The 22,012-nt window shown below is 43.0% G+C and overlaps 1 protein-coding gene across 2 annotated transcripts in view; it reads left to right on the forward strand.

Annotated features, from left to right (window-relative positions):
- Positions 1 to 22,012, forward strand: part of BICD2 (BICD cargo adaptor 2) — a 300,929-nt gene that overhangs the window by 171,454 nt on the left and 107,463 nt on the right. For both annotated transcript variants that reach the window (XM_078661607.1, XM_078661606.1), the window contains exon 2: positions 1,993 to 2,205. In XM_078661607.1, the coding sequence (XP_078517733.1) occupies positions 1,993 to 2,205 (213 nt within the window). The remainder of the gene's footprint in view (positions 1 to 1,992; positions 2,206 to 22,012) is intronic.

Here is a 22,012-nt window from a genome sequence, read left to right on the forward strand (position 1 = left end):
ATTATAACCTATTCTCCTTTGTCGGGTTTGCACCCAGACATTGCCTTTGTTGTAATGTTAAAATTTGGAATCCTTTACCGTATGAGAGCCATTATTTAGTAGACTCCTCCCACCTAAAGAGAAGGTTGGCGATTTAATTGCGGCTGTTGCTGCAACGTTTGCTGTTCCATTGAGGAATCATGTGCTTAGTTTATTAAAAAATGGCTTCATCAGCCTCATCATAGATTCAATTAACATGTTAGGATGTCTACAACAACATAAACATAATAATGCCATTCCCGTCTTTTAGTAAAGCCTACATTCTTCCAGCCTTAACATTTTGGGAGTAAATGTCCCTCATGACAAAAAAATGAAACTCAATAGTTAGGTGAGTTTCCTAACTTAAATGTACTGCTTACTAGTTTTTGTCTCAGAGAGCAAAATATACTGTGGAGCAGCCAAGGGAATTTGTGGGAGTTGCAGTTTAATCACAGTCCGCGTGTTAGGAAAGAGAGCAACTCAAGGAGACGATGACGAAGAAGCATTGGCATAGCTGGCGGGTCTGGTGCCATTTTGAGTCCTTATTAAAAAATAAAGCAGCCTGTAGCAATGAAAAAAAGATTGTTTTCTATATACAACAGATCTATAATTTAAAAAAATGTAATGTAGTACAGTGATTCAGCACACTTTTGAAATCTAAAATGATCCCCCATGCATTGAAATGGAAGCCTTCTAGAGGAGGTGGAATGATACTCTAGACAGTAGTGGGAAATAAGAGAGAAAAACTCCTCTTGCCAGAATCAAGCCCACTGTCTGAATATTTTAAGGTACAGTTAATAATAGATCTTGCAGACAGTTTTGATGTCAAGCTAGACCTTAAAAACGATCTGCTTGCTAGTCCAAACATTCTTATGAAATTTCAAATCTGGAAATCATATTTCAAACAATGGGACATCTGCGGACAACGTACTACATTACATTTTTTACATTTTCGTTTTTATATTGGATGCAAATGGTGCTATGATCCGCATTTGTTATCCTTCAGCTTATAAAATTTTAAATAGCAAGATAGCCCAGTGATTTATCAGCACCGTACTGCTCTGTTGAGTGATTTGCAGAGCACTAATTTGGATTTTGCCATTACCACCACAGCCTTTCATTTTTCAGAGGTTGAAGAATTGATTGGCATATGATAATTGTCACTCCTACAAGGCACACTGCTTTTAAGAAGGAGAATAGTGCAGTATGAAATGCTATACAAAAACAAACTAGTAATGTGAACATTGAATGATTGTTTTTTCCTCCACTGGCTCGAATTTCAACATTATAATCTTTTGTCAATATACTTCAATATTGATAATGCCTAATACGTGATTATTGGCCAAATTTATCAATGGACATTCAAATACATTTTGAAGCCTAATAGTGCTTGTGTCCAAACTGTTACATTTTAAATTAATTGATATTGCTATTGACTTCTACCCACGCGGCGTAGAACGGCGTACGAGCAATTTGCATTAGCGTCTCTGGTTCTCTAAAATAACAAGCTGTTTGCATCATTAAAGTTCTCAGCGTGAAGAAAGGTTCTCGGACCACCCACTGTTATTTGTGTAGGGCAATAATTGGATTTATGTCACAAAGATGCATCATATCTGAATATGGAAACTCTGGATCAATATGTTGACTTGCGCTGTTCACTGTGTGGCGGGCAGGGGAGCAGTGGAAATAATTGTTACAAAGCATAAGCCTGTCATTAGTATGTAAGACACCTTTATGATCTATACTCAAGATCAAGCAAACAGACCAGCTCAGCTTTACTTCCTTTCAAACGTGGTGAATTATATTCCGTTAAATTCCATATTAATAGTAACACATGTTGTTTACAGCACCTACAAATAGTAGAAGTGATATGTAAAATGCTACAAAAAAAGTTAATACTATTGTAGTTGTTCTTATTATCACTCGTATTAAAATGCTCCGCTTTCCCGACTTAACACTTTTACTCTCTTCTAGGCTTTTGGACAAGCTCATAGCAACCACAAGAAAGTTGCTGCAGACGGGGAAAGCCGGGAGGAGACCTTGATCCAGGAGTCGGCCACCAAAGAGGAGTACTACATGAAGAAGGTCCTAGAGCTGCAGACGGAGCTGAAACAGTCGCGAAACGTCCTCACCAACACTCTGTCCGAAAACGATCGCTTGAACTCTGTGGCACAGGAACTGAGAGAGGTAAAGATATTCCAGGGACAGCAGAGAATAGGAGCTGTATTGTCAACACAGTCAATATCTTTTGTCAAGCATACTGTCGAAATATGTGATTTTTTTAATAATAACTGAAGAAGAAAAAACAGGGAAGAATCATTGTTTAGTCTAATACGTATAAATCTGTACTAAATGTATAGATCCATATTCGATAAGGTGTTAATTTGAGTGCAAGTGGCACACACATTCATAAATTGCCCTGGACCATTCCCCTGTTGAAGGGTTGGAAGGGTAAAGTCACGCGCATCCACATATGGAGAATCACTTGGAACCTCTTACCAGAGTAAAACCTCCATACATTGGTGTAAATCAAGGATAATCTTTCAAATTATTAAAATGTGTCTTCTTTTCTCATGACATTTTTGGTAAGACTGGGCAGCTCCAGGGCCATGGTTTATATAAATATACAAAGGGAAATGCAATATATTCTACGCTTTAATGGGGAAGGTGGCAATGCGGGAATAGGTGGTAGATTCTGGGCTCTACGTCATAATAGGAAAGGAACCAGTGCTGGCATGATCCTGGCTGATGCCTCTCATTGGTTTATGATGAGAGTGGATTCAGAACATCCTTCTGTTGTTGCAGTTGTTGTACAACTACACTCCCATTTCTGACAGTGAAGCAGTCGGACGCTCTCTTAGAAGGTCCTGAATTTAGCCTGCCTTAGTCTTAATTCTTGAGAAAATTCAGCATGCCTCAATGCTGTATTGCATATTTCCATTTGTTTATCCCCTCTTGTGAACAGAGAAATAAAATGCCAGAGTCAAAATGTAAACTCTTAGGTACAATATGTGCAACAGAGCACTGAGTTTTACTATCCCTAAAACGGTATTGTGCTGTTATGCAGAATTTTGCAAAGAAGTCATAATCGTAATATCTGCTTTGCCACTTCTGTATCTTCTCAAAGCACCAGAAAACTTAGCAGAGCAAAAACCAATATAATATAAAATAAATATATAAAGTACAATACATTAAAGATTTCGAGGTGAATTATACATTTTTGGGTGTTACACCTTGTTGGCTATTGTCAAATGTCTAGTTCCTCCATCTGTGTAAAGATAGACACATTGATTTTCTCAGCACACTTTGTTAATTCTCCAAAGGCAACGAGATTATGGGTTAAAAACGGGAGCCTTCAAATGATTTAAATTGGTAACCGTGATTGAATCAGGGGTTTTAATTGATTAAGAATTAAGAATTTCAAACAGGGAGACCTCCGGGCAGTTAGCTTGTCCGGCATAATCTAACACGTAAGGTCACAGGTTCCAAAGGTTGCGTTTTCAGAACTCCTCATTTGATCCTTCATTGTTTTACAAGCATGTCTGTTCTGTTAATCTGATTGTGTGGTGAGGCCCAGATGCAGAGCAGTAAATGTTGAACTTTGGTTGGTTTTACACACTTTTGTGTTCTAAGCAATGCCAGAAACTCCTAATGTACTGGAATAGCAGACACATCTTCATCATTGCTCATGGACTTGCCCATCCAAGGTAACTCCTCGTAAATCCTCGTCCTCCATGGAAGACCTGCCCATCCCAGCAGCTCTTCATCATTATGCATATATTTGCCTATCCATAGTCATACCTTTAACCTCGCTGATAGAATTGCCTATCCAGGATTGATCAGCGTTGCTCACAAAATTGCCAATCCGGGGTCAAAACTTCCTTCTTGGTGACAGAATTGCCCATCCAAAGTCAATGTTTGTTATTGCTGGTAGAGTTTACGATCCTAGTTCTTAATCTACCCAACTCAGAAGAGCCTCCTCGTCGAAAGCCCTTGATACCCTTCCCTGGTTACCTGTTTACAAAAGAATTCTTTTAAAAGCCTTGTGCTTTTTTCACCGGAGTCTACAGGGAAAAGGATCCAGCTACCTGCATGATCTCCTTACCCCTTACAATCCTACTCATCAGTTGAGGTTGACAGGAGCGCATCTGCTCAAAGTTCCGAAAATTAAAAGGGCCAGGATGGGTGCGTGCTCATTTGGCTATTTGGCAGCCAAAAATTGGAACACACTACCGCCTTTGTTGCGTGCAGAAACATCTGAACGTGTTTTCCGACGAGGCTTAAAAACCTGGCTTTACTAGATGTGAGCCACGCCCACATGCCCTACCCTGCATGTAGCGGTTTTCTGTAGCGCGGGGACACACCAGTCGGTGTAGCCAGGCGCTTTATAAATGATAAATAAATAAATAAATCTATCAGAAAAAAGAAGGTTATTGTTGATAGGACTGGCTATCCAAGGTTACATTTTCTATATTACAGATACATTTGAACATTCAAGGTCACTCTTTGTCTTTGCTTATATTATTCCCGATCATGGTTTCTCTTCATTATTTCTAATAGAAGTGCCTGTGAAAGGTTACACCTTAATTATTACTGACAGAAATGACCTACTAACCATATATCCTTATTTTGTTAGTAGAAGTAAACTTTCATGGAAATATATACACATTCATTGATTGAGTTGTCAATGCAGGGCCACATCTTAACCCTGATGGATGTATTTTCCCATGCAGGATTACGCGGGCTACATTTTTGGCAAAATTGCCCAGGAACACAACTTTTTTCTGATAGATTCACCGGGCAAAGCCACGTCTTAATCCTTGAAGGTGGGGCTGTGGCTCATTTTGGATTACAATGTCTTTTCTGCTAAAGAAATTGCCCGGTCCATGTGATATTTCAGGTTCTGATGAGTAACACTCAACTTTTCTGTATGTGACTTGCAAATTGACATTACTCATTATTGCCTTTTCACTTTTGGTGTTTGTATTTTGTTTTAAATATGAATTATGTTTAATATTTGTGGACCGTTTTGTCATGTGTCTCATCAACCACCTGTCTTTCTGTTGGTAGGGTGTGCAGTAACATTTGGTGTAACTGAAAAAAATATCTCTGTGTTGATGTCACTGCTATACCTTTACCTTATTGACAAAATTACCCAGTCAGTATCACATTTTCTTATCAATATGCAATCTTTGCCCCAGCCTCCCTCATTATAGATGTGGTAAAACAATGAGAAATATCTATTGCCCAGTGAATCCCACATATTTGTCTTTTAATGACAATGCCATTTGTAATGCTGGAATTCTGTGTCACCTTATAAGCCCTTACCAAAGTGAGAACAAAGCAGGCTGACCTGAAGCACAGCATTTATTTTTAAAATTGCATTTTGGTGTTGAAAATAAAGACATGATGTATATGGCACATGGAGAGGTGCTATAAACTGAGAACAAAGAATGTATTTTGCAGAAACATTCTCGAAACTGGAAGGCAAGAGGCAGGAGTCTCGTGCCAAGGAGGCCTGGAGGTTCGACAGCAGCCTCCACAAAAACAAGGCCATCTGGTACAGGGGAAGTGCTCGACTTCAGATTTATCAATAAACATGTTCAGGGAATCCCCACAGGAGCAGAAATTAATCCGAGTATTTTTCTTTTTTTTTATCTGTGAAATTTCTTTCCGAGCTAATCAGATTATCCGGTCCGTGAAGCAGGATTCGAGATGCCTGCAAACGACAATATGGCGTGTATTATTGCAGGAGTTGGGGCACATTCATGATTTCAGTGTATTCTCTCTGATGATGTTAGCTCGTGCCTCCTGGAACGCTATCCAGTTCCTCGGGAATGGAAAGTGTTTGAAAAAGTTCTCGGAATAGAAGGACGGCTCAGTATTTTCGCAGTTGCCTGGCATAAAAGTTGCATTTCATTATGCACTTAAGGACTTTCGGCTAGATTCATCAAAGACCCGTTTTGCGAGTCTTTAATAGCGATTCATAAGGAATCGCTATTAAGGACTTGCAAAAAGGGATTCATGTAGGAATTGCAAAAAATATTGCGATTCCTACATCTTCCTTATTTGCGATTAGCAATTTGCTAATCGCAAATAAGGATGCGATTTCAAGGGTGCCAGGGGTGTCCAAAGGACACCCTGTAGCACCCCTGAAATGCAAATTTACATAGGTGTTGCGCACACAAATGTCCAAAGGACATGTGTGTGTGTAACATGCAATTGAGAAAAATGCACTAAAGTGCTTTTTTCTACTTTTTTCGCTATTTACCACGAAGTCTGACTTCGTGGTAAATAGCGGCCAGAAATTGCGAATTCGCAATTTCAAAATTGGTTAATGAATTGCATTTAAGGAATCTCAAATAGAGATTCCTTAAATGCAATTCCTCGCAAATATCCGATTTCGCAAATAGCGATTTTTACATTTGGGATGATGAATCCCAATTGCAAAAATTGCGCTCGCAAAGGGCCAGATTTTCAGAATCTGGCCCTTTGCGAACGCAATTACCTTTCGTGAATCTAGCTGTCTGAGTTTTATTTTAATAGAGATTATAGAACAGCGTCATGTTTATATAGCGCTTCATAACAAACTGCTGAGCTTTGGTGTAAAGCGCTATATAAAGAAAGAAGCTATTCCATCATAGCGCTTCAAGCAAAAGATGTTATTATTGCCCACTTAAATGGTACTCAGTTTGCTGACCTCTGAAGGATGAAAGTCGTTGCCGGGATTGAATAAAGCAATGTGTCACATGCTTTGAAAAGAGAAGTACAGCCAGTGTTTATTTATGGGATTTGTTGTGCATGACCAATGTCTGTTCTGTTAGTCAGAAGACAATAACACAACATGTGTATTTGTAAAGTGCACGTTCACCCAGGGTTACCCTGGCGCTGAATAGCAGATGTTTTTTATGACCAAACTCCATAGCTCTTAATTTATGGACCTCAGAAGGATGAAAGGCTGAGTGGACCTGCCGGGATTTGAACCTAGGACCGTGAGGTCGAACATAGGCCCCTGCAGTGACACATTAGTCCACTAATCCACCCAGACAGGAACATTACTAAAGATACTGTACATAGGCGTTCCTGTATAGGCTGGTCCTGCACCATTCTAGAAACATGCTCCTTTAAGAGTTCTATAACATGAAAATGGTAAAAATCATCAATAGGTTATGGCTGCTCCCAAGGCGTCAGATCAGATTTGGAGATGGTAGTATTTTAGTCCCTGATTCTGGAACTTAAGAAGAATAGTGCTTTTTAGGTCTCGCCCTGCGATTGCAGGCCAAAGGCCTGCTGTCGCAGAGCGAGACTATTGTTATCATTCCGGCTTTCAAGGACTCAAAGGGAGCCGGAGAGGACAACAGACTGTCACGCGCACGCAGCAGCAGCAGCAGCAGCCTGCCGGGATCAGGTCGCGCGCATCAACAGGCTCTTCACAACACATGCACAACACACATACAGCCCCCCCACGCATACACACACACATACATACATACATACAGAACCCCCCCGCATACACACACGCACGCACGCACACACATACACAGAGAACCCCCGGCGCTTACACACACATCCCCTACCTCGTCTCGGCGTCTTCGCGCTCCCTTGCCCCCGCTCCTCTGGTGCGCGCGCACCACTAGTTTCGATTCCCGCGTCGGCTCCTCTACAGCCAATCAGGAGGCAGAACTCCTTTTAGAGATGCTCCCTCTCTGGTCCGCTACCATTTTTTTCTTTTTTAAACAGAAATCAATTAAAATATTAAGTATACATTTTCCCCAGTGATGCAAGTGAGTGCGGGCACCTAAATAACGCCACTGTGAAGTCACCCGACACAATGCAGTGGCGGTAAGGTGTGCAGAGGTGTGTAGTGCGGTGAAAGGAAGAGGCGTGACGTGAAATCCAGACAAGGCGTCATGACATTCGGCAGCCCCGAAGGCGGACCCCAGGGAAAAACGTTGAACACCTGCACTTATTTATTTGTTTACTTGTTTATTAATTCATCCATTTTTACACATTCAGGTAAAACAAAAGGGTTGTTCAGTGATTAGCCCAGACCTCAGTGTTCACCGTAACTTGTTTATAGCGCGAACTCGACCGAAGGTATCGGAGCGCTTTACATATGGAGCACCAGCGGGGCTACAGACGGACACATTCGGGGAGAGAAGTGATTTATTTTACCAGGACCACGGGATGTTTGAGCCGGTCCCTGCTCCGGTCTTTAGCGCCTCCTGCAGCGCTGCCATCAGTTCTCTTGGGCTCGAGGCGCCCTCGAGGGTCTGTCCTTGGTGCAAGCTTGAAATTAAAATCTGTTTATTTGTTTATCTTCTCGGTGGTGGCAGAAGGAAAGAAAGACACAGGCCTCTTAAAAGAAAGAAAACAGACTGCGTCGAGCCCTGGGCCTCTTTTCATCTGGGTAACCCGACCCCCTATCTTTAAGAGCAATGCCACCTGGGCCTGGGAGAGAAAGGGCGGGCCACAGCCCCCAACATTCAGGAGTTAAACAGAGGAAGCGGGGGGGGGGGGGGCGGTGTTCAGAATCCGGGCAGCCCCGGCCTCCCCCATTACATGTCAGGGTGGGCTGCGCTCTGGTTCCCGGTGCCTCGTGCTCCCTCATGTGTGGCACCTTGAGCCAGCCGTAACTTTAGCCGACAAAGCTGTTTTTTAAGCCAGTAAGTTCACCGGAACTACAGGTACCAGAATGCACCGTGCGTGCTTCACAGAGCATGGGCTGGCTGAAGACCACTCGCCAGGCTCGCACATGAAGCCTGGCTCGCCTCGAAGTGCTGTTGTAACAGCGAAATCATACCGAGCCGAGCTTTCATGTGGCGTCTGCCTTCCTCAACCCGCGGTTTGGTGTTGTGGCGTTGTGGCCTGAGCTGCCAGGTTCGAATCTTAGCGTCCGCTCAACATCGTGTGATTCTAGGCATTCATCTCCCCATGGCTGTAAGCAATGCATGGATACTAGTTGTGTAATGAACTGATACCCACGTAAAGCGCTCAATATCTGGGGTCCAGGTTTTGCTGTATTTTTTAAATGCAGAAGAATGCACTGAGGTTAAAAAAAACAGAACCCTACTTACTGGCTGTCTGTACAGAGTGAAACCAGAAAACCTCCTGGACAGACACCTGCTTCCTTGCTTAAGTTGTGTAATTCTAGGCATTTTTTTTTGTTTTTTACCAAATCCCTTTTTTGTTCGTTCTCACGCATGAAAGCCCCTGCGAATACGTGAGTTCAGACTAGCATTTGTAGAAAACTATTACTTTTAATAAGTGCTTCTCAGAGCAGCCCTATAACGGGCCCTGTTGATGTCAGATCGTCCACGCGTTACAGAAATACATTTTGTGAACTCTGAAGACTCGTCATCATATTTGACGTGGTTTGTTGTATTTGTACTCGTGGTTTATGGTGGGGTGTACATATGTTCAGGGCTCGGCTCGTGCACGGCTCTAAGATCCGAGCCCGACCCTCGGCTCGGCTCGCCCTGTTCATTTGTTGGCTTGCCCACCTCTATTCCGCACACACATTGTTTCAGAAAGAGGCACAGCGCCTCTTCAGCGGCAGTCTCTCAGACCCCCCCCTCCCCCAAAGAGTGAGTGGAGTGGGAGGGACAGACATGATTGTTGAGAGGCAGGAGCAAGTGACCCTCGACTGTCAGATGTTTGAGCCTGGGCCATCTCCTTCCTGCCCCCCCACACCCTTGTCATCTCCTCTCTATATCAGTTCATCATCACCTCCTGCCCTCCTCCTCACTGGCACACTCGCGTATCTTTACCCCTGTCCTCTCTTACCACCCCCGCTTCTTTACCCATGTCTCTCCCCTGTGGTTGGAGTGTCTGCCTCTTTGGAGTATTTTCCATGTACTGGTGTTCGGTGCCCTTTTGTAACATGCACACACCACTCTGCCCTTGCAACACACGGCTGCTACCTCTCACTTGTCTTTACCTATGATACTTGCACAAGTGCCACCTTGCCCACGTAACGCTTGTTCCTGAGCCTGAGTGTCTAGCACTTATTGCAGGACTATACATCTAATTATACTCTGTTTTCTCTTATAACTGTACACTTGTCACTTTTCCTCTTGTGCACTTTTAACTACATGTATTTTTGGTTGCTCACAATTTTGACTACCTCATGTATTTTGTTTGCTCACAATGTCACTATTACCTTAGGTAAGTAACGTATGTTTTTGCAATCTGTTCTTTTGTAATGTTTCTCATTATGTTTCATTTCTGTTCCTATTGTGAAGCGCTCTGACGCCTTCAGGTAAAGTCCGCGCTATATAAAAGCGTGCTCTCGCTGAGAGCCTATAGCTGTCGGCCGACAAGGACTGGAGACAGGAGATGGCCACGCGCATTAAGACGGTAAAAGCTCACGCGCGCGACTCAATCCCAAGGCGCATGGCAGAGTTGGATTCCGACGCGCGTGACCCAATCCCAAACCGCGCGTCGGAATCCGACTCTGCCATGCGCCTTGGGATTGAGTCGCGCGCGTGAGCTACCGTAGACCGCTCACGTCACGGGCCTCGTATGTTTCAGTTTCGTTTTACGTGTGGCCGGTGGAGAGGAGCCAAGCGTCGGCGGCCGCAGAGGCATTGCTAAGTGCAGTGGGGAGACAGTGTCCCGGATACCAGCACGTCGGAGCCCAGGTAAAGTCCGCGCTATATAAAAGACTGGCCCGTTGCTCATTCGGTTCATGTTTGTTTTTGAAAAGGAAAGCTAGAAGCTGATTTTGCCCCTCAGTAGAGACGACGACAGGCCAGGCACCTGAGTACTGTGTGCGTTTCTCCCCTGTGCCAGATTCCAACTTGTAATAGAGAGCCCTGGCATCGCCTGACCTTTGTGTGAAGCACGAGGGTAAAAACAATAAGTGTGGGAACTCACCCCTGATTGGTTGATTGAGGTTTTAACGAGGTCTGCTGAGAAGATTGTTCACAAATCAAGAAATGTTTAGTGAGTGAGCCATTTAGTGATACGTGAGCGAATCATTTCTACTCTCTTGCTACTAGCAAACCCTGCCAACATTTTTTTTGTACCCCTCTGACTGAAGTATCTGACAGCTGACTTGAGTATGTGCTTTGGTGGATGATTGTTCATGTTTTCATTGTGATTATGCAATTGCTCCGGCATCAACTTTGAAAACAAGCATTTGCAATGCAATAGGTCTCGCATTTACGTGAGTTTACACTATTAGCATTGTAAATTACAATGCCTTTTATTTATGTTTTAAAAACAAAAAAAAAATTAAAGGTATTGTCATTTACAATGTCAATAGCTCAAACTCGTGTAAATGCGAGACCTATTGCATTGTAAATGCTTGTTTAAGGTGCAAAAGAGTAAATAAAAGTGGGAGATGATCTGTACAGTGGGACACAGAGGCGCTATTGGCTGTGTGCTGGTGTTTTGTTGTTTTTTAATTTTATTTAAGAAGAGGTTTAGCAGTCAATTCTGGTTTCACCACATAAAAACGTAATTTTGAGTGTTCTGGTGAAAATAAAGAGAATGGCACACCCAGAATTATATATACACCACAAGGCTTGAGTATTTTGAGAGTAGTGTTGCTACGTAATGTTGAGTTTACTGCTTGATTTGAGGTACTGTAAAACTTGAAGGATCCTGATTTTTAGCCCAATCTGCATGCTGATGAGGATAATTGAGTTGTCGCTTGTCTTTGGTCATGGGAAATCCCTTACCTATTAGTTCAGTATGTGAGGAAAGTGTACCAGGACAAGTGATTCTATTCATAATAAATCAGAAAAATCCTTGTAATACATCTGGTATTTATTACTCAAAATCAAAGCTGTGAGAGCTGATAATTAGTGTATCAGAATCAATGAAGAAAAAGCAGCGAACAAAATTATTGTGAGGCACAGCCAACACATGTTTCGCCTCCTATTGGCTTGCAAGCCTGGGCTTCTTCAAGGCATCTTATGGGTTCAAGTTCACAGAGTGGGTTTAAGATGCTGCACTCAGAAAATCGGTGATCGGTACTCCATCAAATCCAAAAATCAGTTGTGAGTCCTAAAGGTTGTGAAACTACGGTTGTCTCCATCAGTCTGCGTGGGTGTAACATCCAGAATCAGAGATTTGTATATGGATTTCCACCTGTGAACAGGGGTCATGTCTCAAGGTGTGGAGAATCATGTTTCGGCTTGACTCCGGATTACAGGGACCTGTGTCAGGACATTTCATTACTTCCTGATGATTAGGGGGCCCCACCTTAATACTCCGAGAGCTATGGGGCTGCAGTTTCAGATAGAGATAGGATGCAGTGAAGGCTGTGTTCTGCACTCAGGTGAGAACACTGAGCTTAGAAATATTTGTTACCATTATTTTTTGTATCTTTGTTTTCAAACAATGGTGCACCGTTTTACTGGTACTTGCAAAGTGCACCCTTGCCATTGGAAGGCGGGGTTGTGGGGGCCACATGTATAGATTTGAAATTGCCCCCTCCTTATCTTCTGCCGGCCCCGAGAAGGAGCTCGATTATAGTAGTAATAGTACACAGTTTATGGTGGGAGGAGAAACAGAAAATGCATTGATGTAAGGGCCTCACCTTTCACTGCAGTGGAAACAAAACAGGAGTAGGACTCATTGACCATGTCGGAACTGGGTAGTGTATGCACGTAAAGAAACAATGTTCCAACAGGTATCACTTCAAAGACAGTTATACATGCATGCAAACTGCATTACATAGACCAGAAACAAGGAGACTCAATTGGATTGTTTTAAGGCTGTTAATCGCCAAAAATATGTAAAAACAGAGTTGCACAGGGGTATACAGTTAAAGCAGCACTGTATAGAAGGAATCTTCTGACAACCCGGAGGCACTTGGTGTGTGGTGATATATACAAGTGAATAAAAGTGACGACGCAAGTGAACAAAGTGAACAGCGTGAGCGGCGCAAAGTGAACAATGATAAGAATATATACAGAGGGTAACACTTTTCAAAATTTATTATTTTTCATTTTCAATTTTTGTGTGAGCCAAGCAGAAGAATTGCGCCAAGGAATTGCGCTGTGGTGTCGACGACGTTTCGCCCATCGTTACTTGGGGTCGTCTTCAGGACAGGGTTGTCAATTCAGTGGTGTGGTGCGGGGGAGAGGGATAGAGATGAGGACAGGGAATGGTCGAGGCTGGGCACGGGTGAGAGGTGGGTGATATGTGACTTGGGAGAAGAACTAACTAGCAGGTGGGTGAAGGAAGGTGAAGATCCTGACAAGGGATCAGTGTGGGTGCCCAATGAGTGGTCGGCAGTGGATGCGGGAAAACCGCCGCAGATGCTTTAAAGACCCACCGCCAAATTAGGATGGCTGGTGGGTCTTAGAATCTGCCCGCTGTTTTTCCGCCGCGGTCGCATTCCGAAAAAGCATTAACATGGCTGGCGGTGTCTATCAGACATGATATTATGATGGAGTAAAAAGTATGCTTTTCCACGGCGGCTTTTCCGCCGTGGAAAAGCATACGGACCTTCACTTCGGGGGCCCATTGTGGGCCCCCTGGGTGAAGGGGGGTGGGGGTGCACATGGGGGGTACCTATGGTACCCCCCTGCATTTGCGTGAACAAAGCGGCAGGCACCGCGCGGTGCCTGCCGCTTTGTGCACGCAAATGTCGTGCATGCATTTTTACCACCCTGGTGGTCACATCCTAATCTGTATGAAGGGACCGCCGCTGCCCCTGCGGACGGTCCCTCCTACTCTATGGTGGCGGACGTACTCAGGTCCGTCCACCATCATAATCGGACCCTGTGTGTGGATTGCAGAAAGCCATGCATGGTAAAATGGTGTCTACCTGTGGGGACATCAACCAGGTGGAGGGCTGGTGAACGGGCATCACCTTTTTGAACTGCAGCACCTTTTTGAACATGGTCTGTGACCATGTCTGCCATGGACCTCTATAAACCCTACTGAACATGAACTCGAGTAAACCTGCTCTCTGCAGTGTTAGCTCAGACAATGCCATTCATTTTTTGCTGCATGCTCGTGTTGGGACTGGTTGGAGAGGGAGGTTACCGATTATGAAACATTTAAATGTTTTTGTAAGCTAGTTCACAGGTTTTGCAGCCCTGGAGATATTGTCACAGGAGCCTACAGGTGTTTTCTGGCTCACCACTCCTGTTTTTATTGTACTGCAGTCTTCACTTGTCATTGCCAGTACGATTTAAAGGGATATAGCATCAAAAATATGGGGAAAGTTCGTGTTTACACGAAATCTCACATTTTTAGGCCCCGAAGTGGATGAAATCAGAATTTGATTTGGTAATTGCTGTAAGACATTCCCATGTGCGTCACTCAGTGGTTACGCCCTAACATTTACAAGACAAGAAACTCCAAAGTAGCGTACTTCCTGACATGGTCCTATACAGACTGCTGAAATTAGCTCAGGCAGTCAGAAAGCTTGGAGTATGGACTTTATTGTTAATTCCTGAAGTGGTTTTTCTCCCAGTTACCTGCTGCAGGAGCACCATCTCACTGAGCTACATTACCAGTTTCTATTTATTTTTGGTATCAGGACCCAAACTTGTAGTATGCATTTTCATTTAAAAATGCAGTCTACTCCCTTAATGGACCTCAGACACAAACTGTGTGGTAGGAAGGGCGTTGGCACTGTTTGGATTCAAACCATGACGCCGTAATAAAATGCGCGTTAACCCTCTGAGGTATGGTAATTTTGCAAAGCAGGATTCGAAAAGTAATTGATGTGATTCACTTGACTGTATTTCTTCCTCTTGTGGACATAAACAGTGCAAAGACCCTTTCAATTTAGTGACTGCTGCACTCACAAGGCCTTAATGCAATTTTAAAAACATTTTTAATGTACATATGTGACATTCGTCTCGTTGAACTTGGTGGAATGGCAACAAAGCGCTATGCAGGATGGAAGGCAGTGATACATTCTAAGTGAATCCTAACAGGGGGCAAAGTTCTGAAGGGGGGGGCAGCCTGTTTACTTGGTTGTAATGTAGTTTGTCGCTTTTACGTAGCGCAAATGTGACCTGAGGACAGGGTTTTAGACCAATATATATCCTTAATATAATAATCCTCTGAGGATGGATACATATTTGCGTGGCGGCCCCTGGCAGGGATTTGGCAGACTCCGGCTCTGTTCCACTTCCAAACACCCTGCCCCCCCCTCTTCACTGGCCTCCCCCCCGCCCGGACCCCCTCTTCCGGGGCCCCCTACCTACGCTCCCTGCCCAGGGCCGCCATGAGCCTAGAGCCACCCCTGACCGCTTTACATGCGCACCAGAATATTGAACGATTTTCTCAGAATCACAGTATGTCAAGCCGAAACTGGGATTCGGGACTGTTGCCATACATGCCTACCCTGCCGATTCAGGCACCAGACTACCGATTTCAAGCTTAGTCTCTCGACTCCCGATTCCTGCATAGAAAATCCAGATTCCTTGGCGGGCTACAGCTGAAAGTGACTGGTTTTGTGCGACCCAGAGTATGCACTGCTAGTGACAGGCTCTTGCTCACATGTGAGGAAAAAGGTATATTTGCATTTCTGATATCCGATCCTGTAGCAGCAGCAGACTTGCAATTCCTATACATTCCAATAGACCAGATTCAGGCCTCAATAGAAGTCAATGGAGAAATACATTCTCCCGATTATTATTTTAAAATCTCCCTCTTTACTCTTCTAAATAGTTGGCATGTATATGTTTCCGCTGTACCAAAGTTGAAAGCTCTGGCCGCTAGGCCACAGTGTACTTTAAAACCGTGTATTTTAAGCGGTTTAAAGTTTTTAGAAATTATGATATAGCAACAATGACCAAATCTTCAGCAAAGTAAAGTGAACGGTTTTCCAATGGTTTTCTAGGTTTTGTAACTGTCCATTGTGCACCGCTCAGATTGAGATGTCTGTTATCCATTGATTGTTGTATGCAGAGCCCAAGGCAGTAGAACTCTCAACGAGTTGCATGCTTCCCCCGCCTTCTCTCTCTCAAAGCAGCGTCAGAGGCAAGGTTCTCTGCTGCTTTGTTTCCCCCGGCTCTGCACGTCATATCCGCTTTGTTTCAGGTTACTCTCCTCAACTCGGAAAAGGTCAGTTCTCAGAGGCTGCTGGCCCCAGGCCACCCATTCCTCTCCAGACTTTACACTTGCAACTCTTGTGCTAAAGTGTGGGCGAGGAGAAAAGGAAGTCCTGTGATTCAGGGAATGTGTGGAGGGAAAATGTTTGAGCATGACCGCGCTTGCACCGCGGCAGCTGCTGCTTGGATACAGGAAGTGGACCAGAGATATGTTTTTCGAATATTCAGCTCAGTGTTGTGCTTGCCATCTCAACAGTGTGACTCAGCATCACGTTATTTCACTGGAAAACAGATTGTGTGTTTTAAGTGTCTATTTTATATTCTGATTTCTTCCTCTGGTGCATGGATTTTAGGAGGACTAAGCAAAATAGCATGTTGCCATTCGGTTGCTCTACAGCCCCATTCATTATTTTAGGATGTTTGGTGTGATCTGGTTGTTCATTGTTTTTGTCTACAGTTGCTTTAAGGAGTGCACTGGCTCAGGGTGTTTGCAACTAGCACATGGGCCAGCAACCTGGTGGTAATTGGCTTTACCCAGTTAAAATTATTTCTAAGGGATCCCATTGGAACATGAGCCCTGCACCATAGTTTCTTTGATTTTTGTATGTCACTTATAGAATTTAGCTCCTTGAAGTAAAATTGTCTCTGTGTCTTACCACAGGCTTCAGTTGTTGCTTATGGATTTTTTGACTTTGGAGCATATATTAAAAAACAATGCGGGAAATCCTGCCTTCATAATAAAATGCAGGCTGATGACAATTGGCTCTATTTGACATTGCAAAATCATCCAAAATTGTAGTCTGAATCATGGAATTTTGTCCATAGCCGCTGTGTAGATTCCCACATCCCTCATACCAACGACTGAATTAGTTGAAGTCATTTGTGCCTGGTGAGCTGCAAATTCCACCCAGGATTGATTTCTGAGAGGGATGTGATCAGAATATGTATTCAGTTAGACTTTACCCAAGGGACACAGATGGCTGCGGTGCAGTGATGTATTGGATAGCCTTCCGAGAGGTTTAAGGCGATCTGCATGTCTTCCGATCAATACTGTCGCATGCCTGTCCACCCCCATCTTTTAGCAGACACCAGAGTGCCCTCTCTCCAGGCATCTGTTAATTAGACACCACTTCAGTCTACTTGTAAATGGAAAAACATGGCGGGATTCATTTACAATGGGTTTCCACTGGCCTCTTTTTCTAGTCTGGCCTAGAGACGGCTTTAGTTGCTTCTTATGCCTCATGTAAACATACACTGATGGGCTCGGGTTCAGCCCCCTTCAATCATTGGTCTGCTGAATTGTCAGACTTACTTGGTTTTCGTCCACCTTTCTTACAGAATAGGGCAGTCGGTCAGCCTACTTCAGTCGTTTCCATCCTTGCACAGTGAGTGACGCCAATATGACTTATTTGCGTATCTGCCTAAAATGTATTGCATGTCAGTTCCATGGTTGGTGAGATGTTTCCTTATATTTCTTTATTGATTCTTAATTTGTAATATGTATTGAGTACACTTGCATAGAAAATAAAGGGATTAGAAACATGCTTGCCAAGGTCAGGCCTATTGGCTTTATCAATTCTTGTTAATAGTGTCACGGTTTCTAAACACAATTTCACCTATATAATACTGGTGACAAGATCTGTGTGTTTTTAGACCAGCGAAGCTCTCTATGGGGAGAATGTTTTAAACTGATAAGTTTATTTTGTGTCTTCCCAGTGGGAATGGCCCTATTTCTAATGTCTTCATGTGTGGGGAAAGGCTCTTCTGTTCACGACCTTAATCCTAGAACAGCTGATTTTAAACGTTATCTGAAGGAAGGGCCCTTGTCACCCACAAATGTCACGTACTGTACAAACACGACGTTTCGTCTGATGGTCTTGGAAAAGAAGTTGGCAGATGATGGAGGTGTGAGCCAGGCTTGATTGAAGCACAGACATGAAGTATCTCACCTTAAGATTCCACACAACTGACCTGGGGAACTCCTGCTGTAGCTGTCAAGTGGAATTAACCAGGACATTACAATGTGCAGTGTCTGGCACTGGCGCGAGACACCAGCTTTACTCCGCAGGGAGTGACACGGTCTGATGGTAGGAATCAGGTGCAGCCTTAAGCTGTGAATCTGCCCCAAGCCAAAACGAGGCCTGGCCCAGGTGCTGCCTTCTGTAGCCTCGGGGGAAGCGACAGACAGCCAGAGGCCGCACACTCTCTTTTGTAGTTTTACCTACAAGAAGAATATTGTACACGTTGTTCTAGTGCCTGACAAGAGGGCTCGAAGCACTGTGACTCTTGGCTTTCAAACACTGGCTCCACACACCTCGAACGAACCAATGAGAACACATATCCAGTCAGTTCGGTTGAATCATCTGCATGCGTGGATCTGATTGGGTGCCTCTGTCAGCCTGGCTCTAGGAGTATTTTTGGAAGTGTGCATCCCTGCCATGTAGGGTCAAGTAGCTGTGAATAATGCATCTTGGGAAATGTAGTGTCTGGCTTTATGGTATTCATTATTGGGAAGTTAAAAAAAATGCAACTTCCTGTCCCAGATCTGTCAGTTTATATATTGTGTGATATTTAGTGAATATTTATTTATTTATAAAGTTTTATATGTTTTCTGCATTCCAAGCAAAACACCTTCTGAATTAAAGCTTCACTCCCTCCCCCTAATGCCACCCACAGGCCACGGCCCTGATACCTACACTCTTAAAATTACAGCTGTTTGAACCACCACCCTCCACCTTTCATTCCAGTTCCATGCCTGGCATCCACTGAGTGCTGCCCTATTTCCTGCAGCATTACATGACAGTGAAAAGGGATGTTTAACCTTTATACCAGTGAGGCGTATACATTGGGCTATCCTCTCTGCCAGAGCTGGACCCGGGCATCGAATATTTAATAGTTACAGTGAGTTCTATTTAATTTTTAGCACATCTCTAAATATGTATTTGCTGACTATCAGAAAGATATTATTTGGCACAAATATAATACCTACCGTAACTTAATTATTTAAGAAGGGAAACATTTGTAAAAGACAGCGGTTTGATAATTAGTATTGGATCTGCGCACAGAATGAGTTGCAATTATAATGCATCCCAGTGCTGAAGTATTCATGTTATGTTGTGTATAAATTGAAAAAAAAATGTTCGCAGTATGTAAAAACAAGTGTTGAGAAGGTAGTTTTGTACAATTTTTTGGAGGTATTTCAGATTCAGACCCTGTTGGGGTATATCTGCTCATTTATCAATTTGTAAAAAGTTGATGTTTCAACCATACTCACTTTGCGTGTATGGGTCATCGTCAGGACATGTATATAGTGGGTGAAGCTGGCCAAAAAACTCAGATGGTAGTTACAAATTAAATTACACTACATTAATGGTAATATTGAGATGAACTGCCCGATGAAGTTGGAGTCGTTTTGAAACAGTTTTCGGCTGCCTTAACTTCATGAAATATTGATAGTAATAAAAGCTATTTTCGTGTGGAAAGGTACATTCAGATTTGTGTTTCATTGGTATGCTTTTATGTTAATTTTGGGTATTATACCCCTCAAATGAGAACCTTAGTGCTGAGCGGTGGTTTATAAATTTCCCATTTTTTGGGGTATCATTGTATAGGCGATTTATTTTAGACAAATCTGCCAGATGTATGGAACATCTGAGCTGGACATTTTTGGGATACATGTATACAACGATTAAAGGTATCTGCACTCTTTTAATTCAGGATTTTCTGAACTGTGTTTTGGACCTAGTGGCACCAGTCAGTCATGTCAAGTCAGTGTATCTGTCCATAAATTTAAGCTGAGGATAATATTGAGAATAGTTAACAGAGACAATGGTCCCTAGACAGAAGCTGAATCAAAACACAATAAATATAGACTAGATAGTGCTATAGTTTCTTTGTCCAGCCGGACAGTTTAATTTCTAGTAATCAGAAGTATAAAAGTTACGATACAATGTGGTACAAGTGGGACACCAGCCGATGTCCGACTTCCACACTAGGGAAACAAGAACAAAACAAGGTTGTAGGCAAAATAAGGTCATCTGGTTATCATAAATCAAAAGCAGATAATCCAACAAACACATATGCATGCAAACAGTCATTATTACACTATGCATTTAGTGTTTTGGGTCGACGACGTTTCGAACCATGTCTAGTAAAGGTTCATCCTCAGGACATTAGATAGTTTGCCTAAAGAAAAACAATGCAGCTGTAGCCCACGAGTCAGGCAAGCAAGCTGGCGTTCTTTACCGATAGTGCATGAGAACGCAAGTCTGGCGATCAGGGTAGAGATAATCCCTGTCGTCAAATCTAGTATGGAAAGGTAGATACGCAATCAAGGCTGGAAAGTCCGTCAGAATTAGGCGAGGTACAGGTCCACAATGGGGGTCCAAGTACTGCGTGCTTGAGCAGCGCGTAGCACAGCACGCAGTACTTGGACCCCCATTGTGGACCTGTACCTCGCCTAATTCTGATGGCACCGACAAGGACTTTCCAGCCTTGATTGCGTATCCATGGTTTTTCTTTAGGCAAACTATTTAATGTCCTGAGGATGAACCTTTACTAGACATGGTTCGAAACGTCGCCGACCCAAAACACTAAATGCATAGTGTAATAATGACTGTTTGCATGCATATGTGTTTCTGTTGGATTATCTGCTTATGATTTATGATAACCAGATGACCTTATTTTGCCTACAACCTTGTTTTGTTCTTGTTTCCCTAGTGCGGAAGTCAGACATCGGCTGGTGTCCCACTTGTACCACATTGTATCGTAACTTTTATACTTCTGATTACTAGAAATTAAACTGTCCGGCTGGACAAAGAAACTATAGCACTAACTAGTCTATATTTATTGTTACAACTCTCGCCCTATTGCAGAGATTCCACCGCCATTGGAACTACATCCATCACAATAAAACTCCCTAAGCTTCAGAACAAACGTTTTAATAACAAAATGAGTTCTGTAAGAAGGAATAAGAAATTCTAGTGCTCTGAAGCAGACATACTGCTCAAAGAAAACAAAAGGATCTAACTTTATTAATAACCTTAATAATAGCAAATATATAAATAAAGTAATGAAACTACAGCAATATCTCCTTAGAGTTTCTGGAAATAACAAGGACTATTGTTTTCTAACTCAATGCAGCCTTTTTACCAGGCTCAAAAGCAGTGCTTAATTTGAAATGGAGGTTTCCGGTGCACCAGCACTTAACAACACCAGCGCTTTTCATAAGCACCAATTTAGGACACATTCATTTACGGGAAGATTAAGTGATTTTCCCTGAATCGCAGTATGTTGAGCCGACGCCGAGACTTGAACCTGGTTCCCCCACAGCTGAAGTCGGCAGCTCTGGCCGTTGCATCACACCCTCTCCCAACTTTCACGATTAGTAGTTGGTTCTGTTGTAGGCAGCGCCAACAGGAGAAACTGGCTGGTGCAAGCTGTCTCCTGACGGGAGCCCTGGCACTTACTTTTATTATTTTCTATTTTTTAATACAAATTAACCACTGCTTATAAGGATGAACCACTAAGTGAGCTCTGTTATAATTGGAACCTCTTGCCTCAGATTAAGCACAGATCTCAGCAGGGAGCGCTTTTCTTGCAGTACTATTTAGATGTCTGTTGTTAATAGTGTACTATGACCTAAAATACCCTTTACCTGCTCCAAATAGGGACTAAAATAAGCTTCCAGGGCTAAATATTCTCCAAAGATGCAATTTACTTTAGTTGACCGAGTCTTGACATTGTTTCACATGTTCTGATGAATTCTAAAGCATCCTTTTGTCAACTCGATTGCAAGGTCCTGGCAGTACATTTTCATTGTTACTTTTAGTTCGTGAAGCCAAAAATAGGTCAAAAGTTGTAATTAAAGTAATCTTATGTCGATACTGAAAGAAAAAGAGTAATGGCTTTGTGAATAAGGTTCTGACCATAAAATACTTTGTACTAAAAGGAGAACAATACTA

The sequence above is a fragment of the Lissotriton helveticus genome, chromosome 9 (assembly GCF_964261635.1).
Source record: "Lissotriton helveticus chromosome 9, aLisHel1.1, whole genome shotgun sequence".
Lineage (NCBI taxonomy): Eukaryota > Metazoa > Chordata > Amphibia > Caudata > Salamandridae > Lissotriton > Lissotriton helveticus.